The sequence below is a fragment of the Pseudoliparis swirei genome, chromosome 9, assembly GCF_029220125.1.
Source record: "Pseudoliparis swirei isolate HS2019 ecotype Mariana Trench chromosome 9, NWPU_hadal_v1, whole genome shotgun sequence".
Classification (NCBI taxonomy): domain Eukaryota; kingdom Metazoa; phylum Chordata; class Actinopteri; order Perciformes; family Liparidae; genus Pseudoliparis; species Pseudoliparis swirei.
This window is the reverse complement of record NC_079396.1, coordinates 1,676,259-1,695,059: the sequence shown is the minus strand read 5'-3', so window position 1 is coordinate 1,695,059 and position 18,801 is coordinate 1,676,259. Positions and strand designations below refer to the sequence as shown.

General features: G+C 44.9%; 2 protein-coding genes across 2 annotated transcripts in view; both read right to left on the bottom strand.

Moving 5' to 3' along the window:
- lamb2 (laminin, beta 2 (laminin S)) overlaps window positions 1-8,363 on the bottom strand; it is a 53,205-nt gene extending 44,842 nt beyond the window's left edge. The window contains exons 1-2 of the mRNA XM_056422921.1: window positions 8,278-8,363; window positions 7,861-7,916 (exon numbers count right to left, since the gene is read on the bottom strand). Coding sequence (XP_056278896.1) covers window positions 7,861-7,891 — 31 coding nt within the window. The 5' untranslated portion in view covers window positions 7,892-7,916; window positions 8,278-8,363. The remainder of the gene's footprint in view (window positions 1-7,860; window positions 7,917-8,277) is intronic.
- Window positions 8,364-10,013: 1,650 nt separating this feature from the next.
- The window catches only part of lamb2l (laminin, beta 2-like), a 37,336-nt gene continuing 28,548 nt past the window's right edge, over window positions 10,014-18,801 (bottom strand). The window contains exons 25-34 of the mRNA XM_056423480.1: window positions 18,231-18,606; window positions 16,365-16,549; window positions 15,313-15,560; window positions 14,379-14,594; window positions 13,531-13,675; window positions 13,227-13,434; window positions 11,985-12,126; window positions 11,744-11,920; window positions 11,496-11,661; window positions 10,014-10,747 (exon numbers count right to left, since the gene is read on the bottom strand). Of these exons, the coding sequence (XP_056279455.1) occupies window positions 10,611-10,747; window positions 11,496-11,661; window positions 11,744-11,920; window positions 11,985-12,126; window positions 13,227-13,434; window positions 13,531-13,675; window positions 14,379-14,594; window positions 15,313-15,560; window positions 16,365-16,549; window positions 18,231-18,606 (2,000 nt within the window). The 3' untranslated portion in view covers window positions 10,014-10,610. The remainder of the gene's footprint in view (window positions 10,748-11,495; window positions 11,662-11,743; window positions 11,921-11,984; window positions 12,127-13,226; window positions 13,435-13,530; window positions 13,676-14,378; window positions 14,595-15,312; window positions 15,561-16,364; window positions 16,550-18,230; window positions 18,607-18,801) is intronic.

Genomic DNA, 18,801 nt, shown 5'->3' with positions numbered 1-18,801 from the left:
TTCATCACTTCATCGGCTGCTCGTCACTCGATCGGCTCACATGCATACTCAGATTACGTCGGAGGTATCTGTGGTTTGCAGAAATGTAGATTTACCCCAAAATATTCCTGACGACTGGGATGAAAATCCTCGAGTGTTACCCCCAGAAAAGAAGAGACATTCCTCGAGGGAAGAACTTCACTCTATGTTCTCTGTCAGAACCCTTAATACCAAAGTCACACACACAACACTACCCAGCATGCTCTCTGTTGTCTCCTGTTCACCACTGTACCAGCCACCCAGTGTTTTCAATGAGACTCCATTTCCTATTCCTCCTCTCCACGGCCTTCATCCTCCCCCTCAAGTCCTCCTCCTCCTCCTCCTCCTCCACCTCTTCTTTCCATGCCAAAGGGACGGGGAAACCTTACTCACCGTCCTTTCATAGGAACAAACCTGTTCCCCTCTCCCTCCCTCACCCTTCCCCTGCCTAAAGTCTTTCTCTTCCTCTTTGTCCTGATTCTTTCTGCCCCCCCCCCCCCTCCACTCCCCCCCCCTCCAATATTTTAGCCACCCTCCCTCCAGTGCTGGTGGTTTTGTGGGCTTTACCGCACCATTGTTCTGGCATCCGCACATTTCCGGAAGGCTGACGCTTACAAAGGCTTCGGGAACACACTCTCTCACTGCCGCCTAATGCCAGCCATCACACACACACACACACACACACACACACACACACCTGACGGCCTGCTCCTCCACACAAGACTTCTAAGCGAGGTGAATTAGAGGATTTACCACCATCCTCTTTTATGTTCAGTTTCCCTTCAGTGCTTCCAACCTCCCTGACTTCCCTCCTTCGTTCCTTTCCTCCTTCCTTCCCAAATATTTGTGAGTTGCACCCGCCCTCAGTTTAATAACATTGCGTGGTGAAGCTAGATGACACTGAAGAGCAATGATTAGCTCTCTGATCGTGGTCCTGTTGCACGAAAGATAAAAGGAAAAATGCACTGCGACCTTTTCCTGATTTATTTACTCAAACAAACTTCTGCAGAAGCACACACACACACACACACACACACACAGATATACACACACACAGATACACACACAGAGAGACACACACACACAGCTTCCTACAGGTCCTCCTTCTACCCCCAAAATCCCACCGAGAAGAATAGAAAGTGAAGAGAAAAAGAGAGGAGGCACTCTTTTGTCCCCTGTGATCAGCCTGAGTTCCTTCTCTCTCTCTCTCTCACACACACACATGTTCATACACACACATGTTTATACACACACACACACATGTTCATACACACACACACATGTTTATACACACACACACACACACTTGTGTTCATACACACACACACACATGTTCATACACACATGTTTATACACACACACACGTGTTCATAAACACACACACACGCCTGCTTCAAGAGATCCACTATTGTCCCTGTGCCCAAGAATGCTTCTCCAGCATGTATGAATGACTACCGATCGTGGCCCTCACCTCGGTGGTCATGAAATGCTGAGAGGCTGATAAAGGACTACATCTGCGCCTTCCTCCCTTCCTCCATGGACCGCTGCAGTTTGCTTATCGCCCAAACAGATCCACGGATGATGCTGTCTCCCAGGTACTGCACACCACACTCTCTCATCTGGACAGCCAGAGGGGGCTATGTGAGACTGCTGTTCATTGATTATAGTTCAGCTTTCAACACCATAGTCCCCTCCAGACTGGCCGGCAAGCTGACTGAGCTGGGACTGAACACCCCCCTGTGTGCTTGGATCCTGGACTTCCTGACCGCCAGGCCACAGGTGGTCAGGGTGGGCAGACACCTCAAATCCCTCACCCTGAACACAGGATCCCCCCAGGGTTGCGTCCTCAGCCCCCTACTGTACTCCCTGTACACACATGACTGTGTGGCCAGGTTCAGCTCCAACACCATCAACAAGTTTGCGGATGACACAGTGGTGGTGGGCCTGATCTCCGACAACGACGAGAAGGCCTACCTGGAGGAAGTTGCTGATCTGTCACTCTGGTGACAACAGCCTCATCATGAATGTCACCAAAACTAAGGAGCTGATTGTGGACTTTAGGAGGGTACAACAACAGAGGACGTACTCACCACTGGGGATTAACGGGACTACTGTGGAGAGGGTGAGCGGGTATAAATACCTGGGAGTCCACATCACCGAGGATCTGACATGGTCAACAAACACAGACACTCTGGTGAGAAAGGCAAGGCAGCGCCTCTACCACCTCAGGCAGCTGAGGAAATTTAAAGTTTCCCAGAGGATCCTTCAGTCCTTCTACTCTGGAGCTGTAGAGTGCGTCCTGACAGGAAGCATCACAGCCTGGTTTGGCAACTGCTCCGCTCAGGACAGGAAGGCTCTGCAGAGAGTAGTGCGTTCGGCTGAGCGCACTATTGGAACTACACTCCCACCCTGCAGGACTTGTACACCAGGAGGTGCAGAACCAGAGCCGGCAGGATCATGAAGGATCCTCACCACCCCAACAACAGACTGTTTCAGCTGCTGCGGTCAGGCAGGCGCCTCCGTAGTCACGCTGCAAGAACAGAGAGACTGAGACGGAGTTTCTTTCCTCAGGCCATCAGGACTGTGAACTCCGACCTCACCAGGACCCCCACATAGACCCACACAACTGCCCCTCTTAGGCACACACACACACACACACACACACACACTTACTGTAAATATTGTGTTGTTTTTTATTTGTAAATAGTGTGTACTTGTTGCCCTTGCACATTCCTGCTGAGCATTGCCACTTTCATTTCACTGCACACCCTGTGTGTGTATGTGACAAATAAAACATCTTGAATCTTGAATCTTGAAACATGTTCATACACACACACATGTGCATACACACACACACACATGTTCATACACACACACACATGTTCATACACACACACACATGTTTATACACACACACACACACACATGTGCATACACACACACACGTTCATACACACACCAATTAACCCCGTCTCCGCCCTGGGGGTTTTGGACATGACCTCTTGACCTTGGAGCTTGTCCTTTAGAGGCGTCTAAGGTCTGAATGGACAGCTCCTCGTCCCTATGACAGTGTGTGAGGTTTATGGACACACACACACACATGTTCATACACACACACACACATGTTCATACACACACACACACACATGTTCATACACACACACATGTGCATACACACACACACACATGTTCATACACACACACACATGTGCATACACACACACACGTTCATACACACACCAATTAACCCCGTCTCCGCCCTGGGGGTTTTGGACATGACCCCTTGACCTTGGAGCTTGTCCTTTAGAGGCGTCTAAGGTCTGAATGGACAGCTCCTCGTCCCTATGACAGTGTGTGAGGTTTATGGACACACACACACACACACACACACACGTTCACCTTTCTGCCCTGAAACACATCCTCATCCCCCATTTCCTCCTCTGATTTCTCCTCTAATACCCTCTCTCTCTCTCTCTCTCTCGCGCTCCTTTCACTTATTACACTGTAAACCCGAACGTCCCAATTAACTAAATAGATTAAGTAGTGTTTACTCAAAGTTTTCGAAAAAGTTCTACTAACTTAAATATGTCAAGTTGTTGTAAAATGTTCTTCTTTTTGAGTAATTGTAACTAATATATTTTTATTAAATGGAACTATTTTGTGTATAAGTAAGCATAGCTTAAAAACATAACTTTAGTCCAACTTAATATAATTAAGTAATTCCATGCTAAGAATGAATAGGTCCTGTTATTTCTATTGTTTTGAATAGGGATGATTTAAAAATACAGTAAAATACAATAAGTGCTTCACCAAATAATTAAAATCGACCATAACAAATAAATTGCAATCATAGCCTGATAAAATAGTAACAATTTGAGGGGGAAATGGTCGGAAATTCATCAGACATTCATTAGTGGAAGACAAAATATATTTATTTTATGAATTTGTTGTATTTTTATTTGCAGTTGGTGTCCTATATATTTTACTTAAGTGTTGAGCAGCTGCATGGATCATGACAAAAACGTTATCCTGGAAATTCACATTGAAATCAACTTGATTCAGGAAGTAGTCATCACGTGTTCGTGGCCGTTACCGAGGTGCATTATGGGGATTTTCTTATTAATTTGGCTGCTATTATCTGCTTTGTGTGCTAGATTCTTCAAATTGAAAGTTTTTTTAATATCTATTTCTTGCTGTATTCTCCTGCTGTTATTTCAATGTAGTTGTATGCAGAGTTCCAGCAGATTACGAATCAGAACCCGCTCAACACATTCCATGCTAAGCTGACCGCCATCTTCCTCGACTGATGACCTGATTCAGACAGAAGGCATCAAAAACTGAAGACAGCCGATGCTCTTTTTCAAATCCACGATGAACAGGTAAAAATATTATTACACACTTCATAGGCTGAACCGGTGGAACTTCGTACAGGTTCAATGACTCAAAAGAACTTTGAATTTTGCATTAATCCACTTTGTGTTTTCCATTTGTCTGATTGCAAAAAATATGTAAACAGGTTATTTGTGGTTCTGATTGGACTGTTTTAAAATCAGCTTTGTTCAGTAAACTCTTCATTATGTACAATTCTGTTTTTATCTGAATAGGAAATCAATGACATCCACACCAAGTGCTGTTCTCCATGCCCTTCCTGCGTATCTGTAAGACGATGTTTCTGGATTCTTCAGAACCTGCAAAGTGAGTCTCCTTAAGTCACCAACAGATTATACTGTGTTATGTAAACAGTTCTTCAAAATACTAATATCTACACTAAAAGACTTCGGGCCTACCTTTGTTTAGTCTACCCATACAGTTTTTGTGTATGGTCTGTTTTATTTTCCTTCACTCCACAGGAACGGCAAGTGATAAGATATTCAGTAAAACATGTTCCTGTAAATGTCCTTTAGCTTGGTTTCAGTCTCTCACCACTTGGATTCTCTGGTAATTTGGCTGATTTGTGTGCAGAACATGGATCTTATGTTGTTCCCCTCTTGCAATGAGACAGGTCTCCCTTGTAAAGGAGGTCTTGGTTTTCAATGGGACTTGGTTAAAGAAAGAAACATATGTCATCTGTTCTATTCCATGTGTTAGTTTGTGATTGGTATCTCTTTTTCATTCATTCAGGACGAGTCTGATGAGCCAGAGCTCGATGGTGTTGGGCCTCCTGACCGTCATCACTGACCCGACGCAAGTCCAGTTCACTGCCACCCTGTGAGCATCTCTGTCGTCATTGATGTGATGCCACGGTCAGATTTGGCGATGCCTTCCTGGTAATCTTTGGACTAATCTATGCACTACACCTCAGCTACCCCAAAGCACTGACCAACACTTTTGAATTCACTCAAAAGATTTTACTTTACTGTTCTACAAAGTGGTAAACTGTCACCCAAGTTGCAGACCCTCAAGAATGACTTGATGATGTATAATGTCATCTTAATTAAGGCTGCAGGGTAAAGCATTATAAAGGTTCAAAAAGTTCAAACTTTGAAGTGAAAGTATTCTTACACAGTCTATTGCTTTTTTGTATTTAATCTGAATTGCTGCCCTGTTGCCTTACTCAGGAAGCCCAGTGTTTTTTCTTTTATAGCTGTATAATAATTCCATTTTGTTATTTTATTCCACCGATTACTATTTGTTTAAGCTCTACAATTTATTAAAGTATATTTTCAAATTATTTTTGTTCTATTTATTATTATTTATAAATGTTTATTTTTTCTATTCAATTTTAATATTGCAGTGTGCTAAAAGGGAGCATGCAAGAAAATACTGCGGATGTTCATGACTTTTAAATGCATTGAGTTTGTTGAACTCAATGTAATTGAGGCAATCGATTGCCTCAAACATTTTACGTTTTGAGTCGCATCTTTTTAAGTAAACTAATTCAATATTTTTGACCAATGTGTACTTAAAACAATGACAATGCAAACTAATAAACATTGAGTTTGGTTAACATGAAATGGTGTGGTTGTGTACTTTATTTTTTTAAGTTCTGTGAACTTATTCCAGTGGTTTGAAAACTAGAACATTTTAAGTACTAATAACTGAAAATAATTGAGTTGAGCTAAATGAACACTTTAATTTAGCTATAATCAAAAGGTACAAGTAGCAAGTCATCAAACTTTTTAAGTTCTGCAAAATCAACTTAAAAAGTTTATTAACTCAAAAAATTTGAGGCAATTTATTGACTCAAATTTTTTGAGTTCTGGTAACTTATTCGGGTTTACAGTGTACCTCTCTCTCTCTCTCTCTCCCTCCCTCCCTCACATCTCTGGTGTAGTGTAAATACTCATCTTAGAGATGAAACCAGGTCCAATGCCAGAGATGTTTCCTGCTCTGCTCAGACCTGCTCACTTCAAACAGAGAACACTGTTCAGACTTTGAATAGTTCATGGAGGTCGACCTCACGCAATCAAGGGCAACATCTGATTAAAAAAATTTCACAGACTTTCTTCAGGCCTGGAAATAACTATTTTAAGATTCCATGACTTTTCCAGGTTTTCCATGACACACACACACACACACACTGTACGAGCAGCACGCATCCAGAAAGGTCTCGCCGCGCCGGAGGAGGTAGGTGTGGAGCGGGTGTCTTCTATTTGCGGACTCAGCTGGGCTGTTTTAGGGGGGCCATAAACCGAGCGGCACACCACCCACAGAGCGAGACCCCGAGACGGGGCAGACCCCCACAGACCCACAGAGACACCTAGAGACCCCCAGAGACCCGGAGGGCACCACGGGGCCTCTAAAAAAGAAACATCGACTATCTTATCTCCAGGCGGGAGCCGACACTTCCACCATGTTCAGGCTTCTGTCTCTAACCACAATATTGTGTTTTTGTACAAGAGACAATGAGGCCTGCTCCTGGGAAACTGGGAGCACGGTTGCATTTTTAGGCCCCCACACAGATGCCTGTGCAGCGTTGTATGGTTCGGCTTCTATCCGTAAAAAAACAAATCACGAAATATCACAAATGTATTGTGTGCAATATGCGACATATTATTACTATCTGTATCCGAAACTGTGCATATTAGCACCTTTCTTGCTCTTGTAAATATTACCACCACCTTCTATAGAGTGTATTCTTTTATATTTTTCATTTTTTATTTCTTATTATACTGTTATTTCTAAATTGTTGACCCTGCACTAGATTTCCAACTGGTCTGGACTGTTGCTCTAGGCACAATTGGAGAATAAAAACTTGAAACTTAAAAATGCCACAAATATTCCTCTTTATGTATTTTGGCATGCAACGCTTGCCGTCCATTTTTTTTATATATATATTTTTTAATGTTTAGGAAAGGACCGAGCAAACCTCTCATAACGGTTGGCAGTGGCAACCAGGCAAACATTACTGGAGAACCCCGAGTATAATAAAAAACACAATTTGATAAGCGTAGTAAAATTAATGTGGTGTTCTTACTGTTATTTTCCTCCTTCACGTGGGAAAAGTTAAACACAAGGGCAGTTTAAAATAAACAGACGGTGGTTTATAATATAACTCTCAAAGGTGATTGAGGTGAATACGTACAAATGTTATTACCACAGAAGTGTTAAAACCCCTTATTATCTTCACATATCGCTGCCCGTGGGGGATGAGATAATACCCCCTTTCGCAGAGCATTCTCGCCCTCTGGAGCGAGTGTCATGATCCTGAACACGTGGAATAAGTCACTGATGATCACGTGAGAAGTTAAACTAGATCTTCAAAAAAGGAAAAAGCTCCACATGATCCACGGAGCGATCAAAGAGGAGCCCCGTGACCCGGAGCCCAGCTCAGCGCGTCACTTCTGAGGGGTCCCGGCCTGACGGAGGAGCTCTGAGGGCGCACGAGCGCAGTCTACTTACCGCAGAGCAGCGCGAGCAGTGGCGCGTGCATCTCAAGCAGCGGGGCCGCGGGAAACCTGCGGAGCAATTGAACGGCAACCGTTGGTGATGAAGAGACATTCAACGGGCGCCGAAAGAGAGATATAAAATACATAATAATACAATAAATAATAATATTATATATATATTGAGCCCACGGAGAAAATAACTGACTTTAGGTGAAGTTTGTTGTTGGTTTTTCGGGGTTTTTTCTGAATTCACGCGACCGGTTTATCGACACAAAAAGTTTATAGCGAGACCTTCTGTGCTGTTACAGGTTAATTACAACAACTACAAACACCTCCTCTCCTTCAAGCGAACACGTCTCCATCTTTTCTCCGCGTCACTCCCCCCGGCGGGTCGTTAAACATCGAGAGTACCGAGCTAGTCACCACTCACCGTTGTGTTCAGCCGTTAGCTCGTGAGGAGGCTCTCCGGTCGGTCCACTTGCTGCAGGAGTCGCCGGACGGATGCGAGGCTGAGGCAGTGTTGAGGAGTCCTCAGCTCCTGCGGCTCTCGGCTGGAAACCCCGTGGTGGATTTTCCGGAGCGGAGCAAAACAGTGCTTGAGGGGAGCCGCCACGGATTGTCGCGGGTTCGAGTCCCCGAGTGGGCGGGTGAAAGGATGAAGTGGTGCGCCACACACACAGCTAATGCACACAGACAAATAAGGGAACCTTCTGGTTTCACATAGAACCTTTCAAACCAGGGTTCTTTAAAGAACCATTTCCTTAAAAAGTTCTTCAAATAACACATAAAGGTGTCTCAAAGAACCTTCAAAAATGGTTCTTTAAGGCAACATTTCTGGTTCCACAAAGAACCTTTCAACAGTTGTTCAAAGAACCTATAAAGGTTCCTCAAATGAAAGAATGGGTCTTCAGTATGGTTCTAGAACCACAAAGCCTTTTAAAGAACAATTTAAGAACCATTATTTTACTGTGTGTGCATCTCTAATGTTTACCAAGGTTTTTTGGGAGGGTTTGTACTTGTGGCACAACATGTTGTGTTTACCTTTCCATACAGTTGTTGTTGTTGTTTTTGATAACGAGCCTCTATTATTAACAGGACAAGTGCTGCCGCTGCTCTCTGGTTGTCTTAACTGTAACTGTTTTAATGTGTTGTACGGCGACCTTGAGTGCCTTGAAAGGCGCCTTATAAATACAATGTTTATTATTTTTATCAACCTCTCTATAGATTTACCCCAATTAAAGACCTCCTGTTGGGAGGAAATAAAGATATTAAACATTATGTTGTTGTCAGAAAACAAGACATACAATCTTATAATAATGGAAATTGAAATAAAAACAAAAGATGTGCAATCTTTATAGGACTACATCAGGTGAGCTCATCAGTGTTTTTTGGCCGACTCCTCCCCGTGTTTTCCGACCAGCCCCCCGTGTGTGTGTGCGGCAGCAGAAAGGAATGCGCGCTCCCTGCTGGACGGATTAGATTCCCTTTGATTGGAACGAGCAGCACGTGGCCGCGCACAGATCTCACAACATCAGCCTAATCCAACAGGTCGGCTGGGACGGTGTTAGAGGAACAGAAGACCACGAGACTTGTTGTTTGGGGGGGAAGTAAACAACAACATGCACATATTTATTTGTAAAGGTGCATTAAATCCCTCCAGTCACCTGCCTGATGTGCGCAGGTGCATTGTGCACACCTCTTGTCATACTACACATTCCCCGTGCGGCTCGAGGACAGCCTCTCTTTTGTTGGAGAACCAGGACCCGGTGCCAGAACCCAACGGAGACCTGCAGAGCTCCTTCATACGGAGACCGGGAAGGGACACACACTCTGCACACGCCCACACAGGTGTGTTCACTTCATCGGATTGATTTAAACTCGTTTCCTGGCTTTTAATTGGCTGTCAACTCACAGCTGCGGCTGATAACATTAATGAGCGGCTCTGATTGGTGTCCTCGCGGGTTGCCGTAGTGCGCGAACTTGCAACTGGCTTACCTAAACGCACCGCAGGTCGTCATTAGCAGCATTGATCACACCTGTGGTGTCAAAAGGAGTCGACAGGTGAGGAGCGGGGCTATGGCGCCCCCTAGCGGCCGTGAGCTGAACAACACCCTCTTTACAATGTGAACTTGTAATATTGCGCACACAAAAAAGACACGTAAAGTGTTAATTTACATGAGTGGTATCACATTTATTCGTCTCCATCGTTTCACCTCGTAATTCATTTAGCTTATAAGAATACTCGTGTATGCGTTCATATTTATTCAGTCAAAAGAGTTGTTTTCTTTTTATAATAAAAAATAATATTAATAAAACACGCATTTCATGACACAAATTTAACGTTTCCCCAAAATGTCTCTCGATAGGAATGTGGCATTGTAAATGCATATTATTAAATGTGGTCAAATTACAGAGAAAACACGATCACTAAAACACGTTTAGTCAAAAGAGATTCTGATAACATATTCTGATATATTTAATAGTTCTTCTGTTTAATAATAATAGACGTGTTGTCAGAGCTTAAGGACGCAGGGCGGCATATAGGGGAGTCAGAGAGTGGTACAGTCCACAGAGAGGAAGTCTGTGACAACACTTGACGGGTAATGTGTAAAACTATAAAAATGGGAGCACCAGAGCGCCATTTTTTATTCTCATGTGCCATGATGTCGTTTTTCTGTCCCTCGTTTATTGTCATGGGCGATGTGGCTGTTCTTCCCCGGTTCTCAGCAGCCGAAGGTGACACCAGGTGGGCGGTTCCCGCGCTCACACACAGTTGCTGTACTTCTGCACCTGGTCCCGGATCTCGTCGCGCACCACGGTGGCGTTCTCCTTCAGCTCGTCCAGCTCCAGGCGCTGCTTCTGCATCCGCTGCTCGTTGCTGCGGAACTTCTTCTCCAATTCTGCAAAAACACGGAGGGAGTAGAACAAGCGGTCGGCAAAGCGTCCGGAGGAAGGAACCGCGGAGAACCGGGAGAACCTTACGCTTCCTTGTTAAACATCGGTCACAGGAAGTGGATTGAACACGACGCTGGTCAACCGAATGTTACCGGAGACGTTTTCTGGCGTGTTTATTACGGCTACGATGTCGTCAAAGTCTTTCCATGTTTAAGATTCTTCTACACACGGAACAATAAAGGTTCTTACATGGTTCTTTAAGAGGTTTTGTGGTTCCATTTTTTCGTTTAAGGCACCTTTGAATGTCCGTTGAAGAACTCTTTAAGGAAATGGTTCTTTATAGAACCCTGGTTTGAAATGTTCTGTGAGGAACCAGAAATGGTGCCTTAAGGAACCATTTTTTTAAGGTTCTTTGAGGAAACATAAATGGTGCCTTAAAGAACCATTTTTAAAGGTACTTTAAGGCACCATTATAGGTTCTTTGAAGAACTCTCTAAGGAAATGGTTCTCTAAAGAACCCTGGTTTGAAAGGTTCTGTGAGGTACCATAAATGGTGCCTTAAAGAACCTTTTTTTAAGGTTCTATGAGACACCGTTATAGGTTCTTTGAAGAACTCTTCCTCTTCCCCCGACACATCGTGTCCTCTGTGAAGCTCTTCATAACAGATCTCACGATGTTCTGACGGACCTGTTCCATAAGTCGGGGTTCCCCTGCAGGCTAAGCGGAGGTACTGCGCCCCCGACCTGTACTCACTCTTCAGTTGGTCGATCCCTTTGGTGGCTTTGCCGAAGAGGTCCTCCGCCTCCTTCTTGATGTCCTTGGCTCTCTGGTTGACGTGGTTCAGGTCTCCGGAGGCTCCGCCCAGAGAGTCCACCTTCACCTGCAGCTCCCGGTACCGCTCCTCCGTCTCGTTGAGGCTCTGCCAACACGACAGACGACGTTCCTAAATGTCTGGCGCCGTCGACACGCGTCCCGTCCCTCCCAAAGCCCGGCGGCCTCACCTGCTCCAGCGAGGACGCCAGCCGCGTGGCGTTGCCGGCCAGGGCCTCGGCGTCCTCCGCCATCCGCCTGTTCTGCTCCGTCTTGTTCTTCAGGGCCTCCACCTCCGCGGAGAGGTTGTCCAGGCGCATGGCGACGTCCGCCTGCTTGTCCTCCAGCCGCGTCAGCCTGGAGTCCACCTGGAGGAGGGGAGGAAGACGGGGTTCAGGTAAAGCTCCTGTGGGCGGCGGCGGCGCGCCGTACCTCCGCCGTGGCGTTCCTGGTGCTGTTCAGGTTGTCGCGGGCCTCCTCCAGCGCCGCTCGGGCCTTCCCGATGGCGTCCTCGGACACGTCCAGCGCCCGCTTGGTGGCGTTGGCCGCGTCGTTCACGCCCTCCGCTCGGCCCCTGAGGAGTCAGAGGTTTAGGTTGTTGTTGTTGACATTAACTTTATTCAAAATGTACCTGTGTCACGTTTTCTACGCAGACACAAACGTCATAGATACTCCAACAATAGAGAAACAGAACACACTCGAGTCAGGATGCTTTGTGTTTCTTATTCTTATTTATTTGACCTGTCTTCATTTTTTTATGTTTTTGCTGATGAGTCGCCAAATTAATTGCATTGTATATTTTTTTTACAATGACAATAAACTTTCTTACTTTACCTTTGTATGAATGTGTCCTTAATAACAAGATTTTCAGCAAAAGGAGTAAAGTTTAAAGTTTTTTAATTCTGTGTTTTTCAACCTTTTTTGAGCTGCGTAACATTTTTACAATAAATACCAAAACAATTACACAACATGTTCAGAGTCTGCTTTTATCTTTTTAAATATTCTCAGTTCTCCACCACAGCTCCACTTCAGCGCATACTTTTTTAATTCTACCGTCTTAAATAGTCATTACTGCGCTGCCTACCGCCACCTACTGGCACGGAAGAGTATTTCATTCCTTGGCACATTATTTCCTAAACAACTAATTAAAATACATTTATTATAACTGATGACATCAAAGAAAGTACAAATCTGGTGATATTCTAGAACAAATTTAAAGACATGACTGGAGAAGTATAGAGGTCACAGCATCGATGAACATAAGAAGAAACGGTTAATGGGGACAAGTTCTACAATTTCTGGTTTGTTTGTTTTGTTTTTGTTTTATGTATATATGCATGTGTATGTATATATATATGTGTTTATGTATGTGTATATATATGTGTTTGTGTGTATATATATATATATATATACATATGTATACATATATATATATATTTATATATATACATAGATATATATATTATATATATGGTTCTTTGAAATAAGTTTTTTTTGTGAGAAATCCTAGGTTAGGGCACTTATAAGCTCGTTAGCTTCAGCCTCGACCCTTTCGGTCAGCCACTTTCTTCTTTTGTTGAATTCTGATTGTTGTATATTTTGCTGATCGAAATAAACTAAACTCAAACTCAAATATATTTTTGGGACTGACCCCTGCTCTAACTCTGGACTCACTTGGCTTCCCGCGCCGCGGCCAGCAGCTCCTCGGCTCGGCCGATGTGCTCCGCGGTCCGGTTGACCACGCCCTGGATGTCGGTGAGGTTGGCGAGGCTCTGCTTGATCTGCAGCACCATGGAGTCCAGCGTGGTCCTGTTGACCGGCAGGCTGATGGCCAGAACCCGCAGGGCCACCTTCTCGATGCTCTCCGGGTCGGCTCCCTCCTCTGGGCGGAGGAAGGGAGGAAGAGGAGAACGTCACTCACCAGAAGAAGAGGGGGAACGACCCCTGGAGGTAAAGAGTAGTCGTGGCGTCTTCATACCTGTGAGGAAGTCTCTGATCTTCTTGATGAAGTCCTTCAGCTTCTTGTTGTTGTTTTCAAAGTGCTCCTTCTTCTTCTGCGCCTTCTCCAGCGTGGTCATGGCCTGGTTCTTCACGTCCAGAGTCAGAGCGGCGATGTCCTTGAGCTGGACCGGGGAGAGGAGCACAGACGTCAGCAGAGAGGCTTCAGCGTGATACGTCTCTGGTTAAAGTGACCTTCAGAATGACCTCTACTCATTTAAAGTGACCTTCATAATAACCTCTACTTATTTAAAGTGACCTTCAGAATAACTTAGATCGTTTAAAGTGACCTTCAGAATAACTTTAATCATTTAAAGTGACCTTCATAATAACTTTAATCATTTAAAGTGACCTTCATAACAACTTTAATCACTTAAAGTGACTGTCAGAATGACCTCTACTCATTTAAAGTGACCTTCATAATAACCTTTACTTATTTAAAGTGACCTTCAGAATAACTTAGATCATTTAAAGTGACCGTCATAATAACTTTAATCATTTAAAGTGACCTTCATAATAACCTCTACTTACTTAGTGACCTTCAGAATAACTTAGATCATTTAAAGTGACCTTCATAATAACTTTAATCATTTAAAGTGACCTTCATAATAACCTCTACTTACTTAAAGTGACCTTCAGAATAACTTAGATCATTTAAAGTGACCGTCATAATAACTTTAATCATTTAAAGTGACCTTCATAATAACCTCTACTTACTTAAAGTGACCTTCAGAATAACTTAGATCATTTAAAGTGACCTTCATAATAACTTTAATCATTTAAAGTGACCTTCATAATAACCTCTACTAATTTAAAGTGACCTTTCACCTTTCTGGCCACGCCCTGCAGCTCCTCGTTGGCGGCGTTCAGGCCGTCCGTGGCGTTCCTGGCGAGCTGCAGCGTTCCGGCGACGGCGCTCGCCGTCCCGTTGCATCCCTCTCCTCCGCACACGGCGTTGCCCTGGTCGTCAAGGCAACCGATGCCGCCGCACCGGCTGTCCGGGCAACTGTCGTTGACGCTGGTGTTGCTGTGACCGCCGCACACCTGGAGGGAACCGTGATGCATCGTGTTCAGGTGAAACAGTTTGGGTCATTAACAACAATAAAGAGCTACTGATGGGAGGTTTAGTCAGAAAATATAGAAATAAAGAATATATATGTATTCTTATGCTTTCCATTGCAAACTGGGATTATTCTGTATATATATATATATTTATATGAAAATACATTTAATATGTATATATATACTGAATATATATATACATGTAATATATATATATATATATGAAAATACATTTAATATGTATATATATATACATGAGAACACATTTCATATTTATATATATATATGAAAATACATTTAATATATATATATATATATAAATATCCCAGTTTGCAACGGAAATAATGGAATAAGAATAAATTTAGAATGATAAAGAGCTAATGATGGTCATTTTCAGAAAATATAGACATAAAGAGTAAAAATATATATATTCTTATTTTTTCCATTCCAAACCTCTCTCTCTCTCTATATATATATATATATATATATGAATCAACAACAGATATATTTTCCTTAACCCTCCTCCTCGTCCATAACTATTACGTTTCTCTTTTCCTCGAAGACTTCCTTCCTAAAAATAATCAGCAAAGTAAAAGCTGCATTCTCTCCCCTGGCCACCAGGGGGCGACTCTGTGACACGTCTTCCCAGAAGCTTTTCTTTGACCCCTTGTGGAGAGCTCCTCCCCCCAGCTCCTCCTACCATGTGGCTGAGGTGAAGCAGCTTCCGGTCCAGCTGGTGGGCGTTCTGCTGCAGCGCGCTGAGCGTCTGGTTCTGGGCGGCCAGAGCCCGCAGGAAGTTGTGTCTGCTGGCGTCCAGCAGGCCCTCGGTGACGCCCCGCGTGTCTCTGGACTGCTCCGCCGGGCTCAGGGGACCCGACACCGAGGCGTTGCACCTCTCCTCCGCCCTCAGAGACTCCTGGTAGGACTTCTTCACCTTCTCAAACTGGTCTGTGAGGAAGAAGAGTTCAATATGTTTAGTGTCATCAGTCTGCTTTGAATGGAGGTCTGACCTTTGACCTTCTTCTGGTTCAAGGGAGAAACTCATAACTCTGATATCAATTGTTTTATGCCCTGCACACAGAACAATTATGGTTCTTGAATGGTTCTTTAAAAGGCTTTGTGGTTCTACGAAGAACCATCACCCACTGAAGAACCATTTTTTCATTTGAGACACCTTTATGGGTTCTTTAAAGAACTCTTTAAGGAAATGGTTCTTTTGAGAACCCTGGTTTGAAAGGTTCTTTGAGGAACCAGAAATGGTTCTTCTCTGTTATCACTCTGCAGAACCATATTCGGTTCCAGATGCACCTTCATGGTTCTGTTTGTGTGTTTATGACTCTTTTTAATAGAGTTTCTCCATGTTTGCTTCTTTTTATTTCCACATAGAAAATCTCCCTAATTTTGGTTTACCGGAGCTTCCGTATTTTTGTATTACGTTCCCTGTTGCTGTGTTTATTTACTACCGTAGGATGTTTTATTAAAGCTTCCCTGTCTTTCCTTCTTTCTACATCGCAGATTATTTTTATTTGTGACTTAAAAAATTGATTTCTTACTTTAAAAACTAATTATTTAATTTGTTTACAGTTACGTTTTAGTGCTATTAAATAAAAATACTCCAGGTTTGAAAACCGTTGGGCACATTCACAAGTTGGATAATCTTTCCTTCTTTTTATACGTCTCCCTCATGTAGTTCCCACTCTGGCCTCTCGGGGTTCCGTAGTTTTGCGTTCCATGAGTCGGGTGTGTTTCTACCTGTGAACCCCGAGGTGAGGTAGTCGTCCAGCAGGCTCTGCTTGGAGGCCACCGTGGCGTTGGCGTCCCTCAGCTCTCTCTCCAGGGCGCTCAGTCTGCGCCTCAGCGCCCGTTCTTCTTCTGTGGTGGCGTTGAGCTCTCGGGCGACGCCCATCAGGCGCCCGTCGGTCAGGGCGATCTCAGCTCTGCGACACACAGACGTAAAAAATTTAACATCCGGTTGGGCCGGCGGGCGGGTACCACCCTCCCTCTTTCCTCTTTCCTCCTCCCTCTTTCCTCCCTCCTCCCTCCTATCTCGTCCCTCCTCCCTCCCTCCTCCTCTCTACACCCTCCCTCTCTCCTCTCCTCTTTCCTCCCTCCTATCTCGTCCCTCCTCCCTCCTCTCTCCCCCCTCCTCCTCTCTCCACCCTCCCTACTCCCTACTAACTTTTCTCTTCCCTCCTCTCTCCCTACACTCTACTCCAGGGGTGGGCAAACTTTTTGACTTGCGGGCCACAATCGGTTCTAAAATTTGACAGAGGGGCCGGGCCATGAGCATTTGGACACGCAATGTAATTTATTAAACCTGGAGATTGCGTCTGATTTTTATACATTTCAATTGAAGGTGCAAAGTTAAAGAAATCGACATTTAGTGGAAAAAGATCAATGGAATAACTTTCAACATTCAAAACATATTATTACCCAACGAAATAATAAAGCTCAATAATTTCTAATTGTTTTAAACCCCGCAAAATAATGGACGGATTGTCTCAGCTCTGTATATAATGAGGCACAATTGTCCTCAGGTACAAGTGGAAAGAGAAAATATGGCCCTAAAGCTGAAAATTGAAGTTAGATTTTTTGTAATTCTTCATATCTCTTCTGAAAACACACCTTTACTCATGTGGACGAACTGTTTTGGTGTTTGAAATTGGTTTTCCAAAGGTCATAGGTTCACAAAAGCAGTTAAATATCTGAATACAATGCTAGATACATGTAAATAAATGTGGAAAACTAAATTTGTTATTATCATTTTGCGTAAAAATTATGTGGTCCGTCACACATTCACCAAAATGATAAAGATGGGACTGAGAAATGACTTCATATTGCAGATACAGTTTCATGAGGTGTGCAAATAAAAAATTACCATTAAATTATTTTTTTCTCAAATAAATATGTATTGTACATAAATAAATAAAACTACATTATATACATGTTGAGAAATAGAAAAGAGAACACAACTATTGGCACAGACTATTTACAATATGGCTTCACTATAATAACATCATGTCATCGTGTCACGAGACCTCTCTGCTGGCCGGGCAGGTGGAGCTGCAGGTTGAGCTGCAGGCGCTGGTGAATCCTCTCTGTAAAATACAATAGCCTACTAGTCAGCACCGCGCACACATTACGGACACCGGGACGGACACCGTGACACGTAACGTGTAGTAAAGACTCTTACCCGGTCCAAGTGGACCTCTTGTGGCTGCGTGTTCCTCCTCGTGGCTCTGCAGCCCCTCCAGGCTCCGCGCTGCTCGCCAAAATCACTGCAGCTGTTTCTAAATGAGCCTCACCTGTGTGGTGGGCGGGTCCCTTATGATTTACTGAGTGTTCATTGGTTGTTTTTGTTCGCAAAATGTTGACAGACAAACGGATTGACAAATCACGGTGAAGGGTTTCATGTGACGAGTTCTTTCCGCGCCAACGCACACCGGAAGTAAACAAAGTCGCGATTTGGACAAGTTCGGCGGGCCGGATTAAAAAGCCTAATGGGCCGGATGTGGCCCGCGGGCCGTAGTTTGCCCATGTCTGCCCTACTCCCTCCTAACTCTTCTCTCCTCCCCTTTCCCCTCCTCTCTCCATCCGCCCCCCCCGTGACCTCATCACCTGAGGTCATCGACGCCCTGCCCGATCAGCTGGTGGACCCGGTCGCCGTCCCCGGCGCCGACCAGGCGGCGCGCCTCCTGCAGCCGCGCCTCCAGCTCCCGGATGCGCGTGAGCCCGACCGGCGCCGTCGCGCCGCCGTGCCGCAGGAGCCTCTGCGCCGCGTCCTGGACGTGCTCCAGGTCGCGGCGGATCTGGCACACGGCGTCGTCCCACAGCTGGAAGCAGGCGTGGCAGCGCTCGCACGCCGGGAACTCGCCCGAGAAGCCGCGGGCGCATTCCTCGCAGCGCACGCCCGCCGCGCCCTCGCGGCACTCGCACGCCCCCGTAGAGCGGTCACACTGGGGGGTCGCCGAGGTCACAGGGTGGCAGTTACACTCTGAGAGGGAGGAGGGAGGGGGAGGGGAGAAGGGTTAGGAGGGAGTAGGGTGTAGGGAGGGAGGAGAGGAGAGGAAAGGAGAGAGGAGAGAGGGATGAGAGAGGAGAGAGAGCAGAGAGAGGAGAGATGGAGGAGAGAGGGATGAGAGAGGAGACAGGAGAGAGGAAAGGAGAGAGGAGAGAGGGATGAGAGAGG